At 74.2% G+C, this 318-nt stretch overlaps 1 protein-coding gene across 1 annotated transcript; it reads right to left on the reverse strand.

Moving 5' to 3' along the window:
- Positions 1–3: 3 nt before the first annotated feature.
- On the reverse strand, positions 4–315 carry LOC116217711 (V-set and immunoglobulin domain-containing protein 10-like 2; the record flags this gene model as incomplete). Its single annotated transcript, XM_031557644.1, has 1 exon — positions 4–315. A coding segment is annotated over one exon (312 nt), but the record flags the coding sequence as incomplete, so codon positions are not given.
- Between the last annotated feature and the right edge of the window lie 3 nt (positions 316–318).

Below are 318 nucleotides of genomic sequence, written 5' to 3' on the forward strand. Positions count from 1 at the left end.
GCGGTGGTTGACAGCCAGGACGCGGAAGGCATAGACCACGCGGGGGTCGAGCCCCCCCAGGCGCCGGTCGCGGGAGTGCGGCTCGATGTCTCCAGCGGCCGTTTCCCAAGGGCCTGGCACGCGGCGCTGGGGCTTCTTGGCCGGCCGCCGCTGCACCACGAAGCCGGTCAGGTTGCCCGCGCCCTGCGTCCGCCACTGCAGCCGCACCTCGGTGCGCGCCCGCGTGTACCGCAGCTTGCTGATGGTGACGTTGGGAGGGGCCGGGTACCCTGCGGCGAGACGGCGCTCCGTGGGACGGCTCTCCTCCCCGCGCAGCAC

Source organism: Meleagris gallopavo, unplaced genomic scaffold, assembly GCF_000146605.3.
Source record: "Meleagris gallopavo isolate NT-WF06-2002-E0010 breed Aviagen turkey brand Nicholas breeding stock unplaced genomic scaffold, Turkey_5.1 ChrUn_random_7180001901110, whole genome shotgun sequence".
Lineage (NCBI taxonomy): Eukaryota > Metazoa > Chordata > Aves > Galliformes > Phasianidae > Meleagris > Meleagris gallopavo.